Source organism: Bombina bombina, unplaced genomic scaffold (assembly GCF_027579735.1).
Source record: "Bombina bombina isolate aBomBom1 unplaced genomic scaffold, aBomBom1.pri scaffold_1923, whole genome shotgun sequence".
Classification (NCBI taxonomy): Eukaryota; Metazoa; Chordata; class Amphibia; order Anura; family Bombinatoridae; genus Bombina; species Bombina bombina.
In genome coordinates, this window is record NW_026511708.1 from 40500 (window position 1) to 46499 (window position 6000).

The 6000-nt window shown below is 41.1% G+C and overlaps 1 protein-coding gene across 3 annotated transcripts in view; it reads right to left on the reverse strand.

The window, feature by feature from the left end:
* The window catches only part of LOC128643915 (uncharacterized), a 30830-nt gene extending 25329 nt beyond the window's left edge, over positions 1-5501 (reverse strand). For 2 of the 3 annotated variants that reach the window (XM_053696687.1, XM_053696689.1), the window contains exon 1: positions 5151-5501. Coding sequence is in view for 1 of the 3 variants with exons in the window: in XM_053696689.1 (XP_053552664.1) it covers positions 5151-5235 (85 nt within the window). In the remaining 2 variants the exon portion in view is untranslated. Of the gene's footprint in view, positions 1-5052 lie in introns of all 3 variants that reach the window. The other variant, XM_053696688.1, reaches the window with a different exon arrangement.
* Between the last annotated feature and the right edge of the window lie 499 nt (positions 5502-6000).

Below are 6000 nucleotides of genomic sequence, written 5' to 3' on the forward strand. Positions count from 1 at the left end.
AGAATGCCAAGAGAATTTATGAGAAGAACACCATGAAATGTAAGTCTTCCAAACTCTGTAATAAATCTTTCTAGACACATATTTGCGATCCTGCAACATAGTATTAATCACTGAGTCAGAGAAACCTCTATGACTAAGCACTAAGCGTTCAATCTCCATACCTTCAAATTTCATGATTTGAGATCCTGATGGAAAAATGGACCTTGAGATAGAAGGTCTGGCCTTAACGGAAGTGGCCAAGGTTGGCAACTGGACATCTGAACAAGATCCGCATACCAAAACCTGTGTGGCCATGCTGGAACCACCAGCAGTACAAATGAACGCTCCATTATGATTTTGGAAATCACTCTTGGAAGAAGAACTAGAGGCGGAAAGATATAGGCAGGTTGATAATTCCAAGGAAGTGACGACGCATCCACTGCTTCCGCCTGAGGATCCCTGGACCTGGACAGATACCTGGGAAGTTTCCTGTTTAGATAAGAAGCCATCAGATCTATTTCTGGAAGCCCCCACATCTGAACAATCTGAAGAAACACATCTGGGTGAAGAGACCATTCTCCCGGATGTAAAGACTGGCGACTGAGATAATCCGCTTCCCAATTGTCTATACCTGGGATATGGACCGCAGAGATTAGACAGGAGCTGGATTCCGCCCATGCAAGTATCCGAGATACTTCTTTCATAGCCTGAGGACTGTGAGTCCCACCTTGATGATTGACATACGCCACAGATTTGATATTGTCTGTCTGAAAACAAATAAACGGTTCTCTCTTCAGAAGAGGCCAAAACTGAAGAGCTCTGAGAATATTGATTGGTAATCTCGCCTCTTGAGATTTCCAAACCCCCTGCGCTGTTAGAGATCCCCAGACAGCTCCACAACCTGAAAGACTCCCATCTGTTGTGATCACAGTCCAGGTTGGACGAACAAAAGAGGCCCCTTGAACTAAACGATGGTGATCTAACCACCAAGTCAGAGATAGTCGAATATTGGAATTTAAGGATATTAATTGTGATATCTTAGTATAATCCCTGCACCATTGGCTCAGCATACAAAGCTGAAGAGGTCTCATGTGAAAACGAGCAAAGGGGATCGCATCCGATGCTGCAGTCATGAGACCTAAAACCTCCATGCACATAGCTACTGAAGGGAATGACTGAGACTGAAGGTTCCGACAAGCTGAAACCTATTTCAGACGTCTTTTGTCTGTTAGAGACAAAGTCATGGATACTGAATCTATTTGGAATCCTAAAAAGGTTACCCTTGTCTGAGGAATCAAGGAACTTTTTGGTAAATTGATCCTCCAACCATGTCTTTGAAGAAACAACACTAGTTGATTCGTGTGAAATTCTGCAGAATGTAAAGACTGAGCAAGTACCAAGATATCGTCCAAATAAGGAAACACCGCAATACCCCGCTCTCTGATTACAGAGAGTAGGGCACCGAGAACCTTCAAAAAGATCCTTGGAGCTGTTGCTAGAAGGAAGAGCAACAAATTGGTAATGCTTGTCTAGAAAAGAGAATCTCAGGAACTCATAGTGATCTGGATGAATCGGAATATGAAGATAAGCATCCTGTAAGTCTATTGTAGACATATAATGCCCTTGCTGAACAAAAGGCAGAATAGTTCTTATAGTCACCATTTTGAATGTTGGTATCCTTACATAACGATTCAAAAAATTTAGATCCAGAACTGGTCTGAAAGAATTCTCTTTCTTTGGAACAATGAACAGATTTGAATAAAACCCCAGACCCCGTTCCAGATATGGAACTGGCACAATTACCCCGGATAACTCCAGATCTGAAACACACTTCAGGAAAGCCTGAGCCTTTACTGGGTTTACTGGAATGCGTGAGAGAAAGAAACTTCTCACAGGCGGTCTTATCTTGAAACCTATTCTGTACCCTTGAGAAACAATGTTCTGAATCCAATGATTTTGGATTGAATTGATCCAAACATCTTTGAAAAATCGTAGTCTGCCCCCTACCAGCTGCGCTGGAATGAGGGCCGCACCTTCATGCGGACGTGGGGGCTGATTTTGGTTTTCTAAAAGGCTTGGACTTATTCCAGACTGGAGAAGACTTCCAATTGGAAACCGTTCCTTTAGGGGAAGGGTCAGGTTTCTGTTCCTTAGTTCCTTATTCTGACGAAAGGAACGAAAATGGTTAGCAGCCCTAAATTTACCCTTAGATTTTTTATCCTGAGGCAAAAAGGCTCCCTTCCCCCCAGTGACAGTTGAAATTATAGAATCCAACTGAGAACCAAATAATTTATTACCTTGGAAAGATAGAGATAGCAATGTTGACTTAGAAGTCATATCCGCATTCCAAGATTTAAGCCATAAAGCTCTTCTAGCTAAAATAGCTAAAGACATATACCTGACATCAATTCTAATGATATAAAAAATGGCATCACAAATGAAATTATTAGCATGTTGAATTAGCTTAACAATGCTATACACATTAGGATCTGGTACTTATTGCGCTAAAGTTTCCAACCAAAAAGTTGAAGCTGCAGCAACATCAGCCAAAGAAATAGCAGGCCTAAGAAGATGACCTGAACATAAATAAGCCTTCCTTAGATAAGATTCAAGCGTCCTATCTAAAGAATCTTTAAAATAAGTACTATCCGCCGTAGGAATAGTAGTACGCTTAGCAAGAGTAGAAATAGCCCCATCAACTTTGGGGATCTTTTCCCAAAACTCCAATCTATCAGTCGGCAAAGGGTACAGTTTCTTAAACCTTGGAGAAGGAGTAAATGAAGTACCCAGACTATTCCATTCCCTAGAAATTACATCTGAAATAGCATCAGGAACTGGAAAAACCTCTGGAATAACTACATGAGGTTTAAAAAACAAATTTAAACGTTTACTGGTTTTAATATCAAGAGGACTAGTCTCCTCCATATCTAATGCAATCAACACCTCTTTTAATAAAGAACGAATATACTCCATTTTAAATAAATATGAAGTTTTATCAGTGTAAATATCTGAGGCAGAATCTTCTGAACCAGATAGATCCTCATCAGAGATAGATAAATCAAAATGCTGTTGGTCATTTAAAAATTCTTCGAATTTATGAGAAGTTTTAAAAGACCTTTTTCTTTTATTAGAAGGTGGTATAACAGACAGAGCCTTCCGAATAGAATTAGAAACAAATTCTCTCACATTAACAGGAATATCCTGAACATTAGATGTTGAAGGAACAACAACAGGTAATGGATTACTACTAGTGGAAATATTGTCTGCTTTTGAAAGTTTATCATGACAACTAACACAAACTACAGCCGGAGGAACAGTTACCACAAGTTTACAACAAATGCACTTAGCTTTGGTAGAACCGACATCAGGCAGCAGCATTCCAGAAGTAGATTCTGAGACAGGGTCAGTCTGAGACATCTTGCAATATGTAAATAGAAAAAAACAACATATAAAGCAAAATTATCAATTTCCTTATATGACAGTTTCAGGAATGGGAAAAAATGCAAACAGAATAAGCCTCTGGAGACCAGAAGCAAAAAGAAATAATGTCAAAAAATCTGGCGCCAAGCATGACGCCCACAATCGACAAAATATTTTTTGGCGCCAAAAACGTCTGCAACAAACACGAGCGTCATAGATGACGCAACTATGTGAAAACTCTCGGCGCCAACTAAGACGTCGTAAATTACGTCATAACGTCAACAAACGTAATTCTCGCGTCAAAAAAGTCTCGCGCCAAAAATGACGAAATAAATTATAGCATTTTGCGCTCCCGCAAGCCTAACAGCCCGCAATTTAGAATTTGAAAAATTTTCAGGTAAGAAAAAATTTATTCATATGCATTTCCCAAAAATGAAACTGACAGTCTGTAAAAAAGGAAATATACTGATTAACCTGAATCATGGCAAATATAAGTACAAACATTATATTTAGAACTTTACATATAAAGTGCCAAACCATAGCTGAGAGTGTCATAAATAAAAGAAAACCTACTTACCAAAAGACAATCATCTACATAAAGTATATAGCCAAACCAGTACTGAAACGAGAATCAGTAGAGGTAATGGTATATAAGAGTATATCGTCGATCTGAAAAGGGAGGTAGGAGAAGAATCTCTACGACCGATAACAGAGAACCTATGAAATAGATCCCCTAGAGGAAGACCATTGTATTCAATAGGTAATTCTCCCTTCACATCCCTCTGTCATTCACTGCACTCTGAGAGGAAAACCGGGCTTCAGCCTGCTGCGAAGCGCATATCAACGTAGAATCTAGCACAAACTTACTTCACCCACCACCTCCATGGGAGGCAAAGTTTGTAAAACTGAATTGTGGGTGTGGTGAGGGGTGTATTTATAGGCATTTTAAGGTTTGGGAAACTTTGCCCCTCCTGGTAGGAATGTATATCCCATGCGTCACTAGCTCATGGACTCTTGCTAATTACATGAAAGAAAGGGAGAAATAGAGAGAGAGGGTATAAGACAGAGTGAGAGAGGGAGAGAAAAGGAGGGATAGAGAGGGGGAGAGATAGATAAAAAGAGAGGAAGAGAAGGAGCGGGAGGAGGGAGAGAGAGAGGAGGGTGAGAGAGGAAGAGGAGAGAGAAATAAAGAGAGAAGGAGAGAGAGAGAGAAAGAGAAGGAGGGTGAGCGAGAGGAATAGAGAGAGAGAAAAGGAGGGAGAGAGTAAAGAGAGAGAGAGAGAGCGAGAGGAGAGAGAGAATGAGAGGAGGGAGAGAGAGAGAGAGAAAGATGGGGGGAGAGAGAAGAGAGAGAGAGAGAAGGGAGAGAGAGAGAGAAAGAGGGTGAGCGAGAGGAATAGAGAGAGAGAAAAGGAGAGAGAGAGGAGAGAGAGAGAGAAGGGTGAGAGAAAGATGGGTGGAGAGAGAGAGAAAGAAGAAGAGAGAGGAGGGTGAGAGAGAGATGGGGGGAGAGAGAGAGAGGGTGTAAGGGAGAGGGGTGAGAGATAAGAGAGAGAGAGTATGGAGGATGGGGTGAGAGATGAAAAGATAAAGAAGAGGAGAGAGACTGAGTGAGTGAGTGAGTGAGTGAGGGAGCAGACAGGAGATTATTACAGTGCTTCTGCCGCAGGTGAAGCAGGGTGTTGGGTTAGAGAGTTGGGGGTCACTATTGGGTCAGTGTGGGGTTGTCCCTGTGTCAGTGGGTTTTTAACCTTTCTCCCTCTCTTCTTCCCGTTCTCCTTTTTCTTGCAGTTGTTTCTCCAGTTGCTGAATTTTCTCCTGCAGCTCAGAGTTCATCTGGTCAGCTTCATACAGACGCCTGTGGTTAGACAGATGGAATCAGTAAGTGTAAAGCTAGGAGTTAGGCCTGAGAGGATTGCAAAACATACAACCAAATACAGAGGGGCAACGTTTTGGGGCTACAGCTCAGAGTGGATTATGCAGACTATATGGAATGAGGAGTATAGAAAGAAGTCAGGATTGGACAGACTGTATGGAATGAGGAGTATAGAAAGAAGTCAGGATTGGACAGACTGTATGGAATGAGGAGTATAGAAAGAAGTCAGGATTGGACAGACTGTATGGAATGAGGAGTATAGAAAGAAGTCAGGATTGAACAGACTATATGGAATGAGGAGTATAGAAAGAAGTCAGGATTGAACAGACTATATGGAATGAGGAGTATAGAAAGAAGTCAGGATTGAACAGACTATATGGAATGAGGAGTATAGAAAGAAGTCAGGATTGAACAGACTGTATGGAATGAGGAGTATAGAAAGAAGTCAGGATTGAACAGACTGTATGGAATGAGGAATATAGAAAGAAGTCAGGATTGAACAGACTGTATGGAATGAGGAGTATAGAAAGAAGTCAGGATTGAACAGACTGTATGGAATGAGGAGTATAGAAAGAAGTCAGGATTGAACAGACTATATGGAATGAGGAGTATAGAAAGAAGTCAGGATTGAACAGACTATATGGAATGAGGAGTATAGAAAGAAGTCAGGATTGAACAGACTATATGGAATGAGGAGTATAGAAAGAAGTCAGGATTGAACAGAC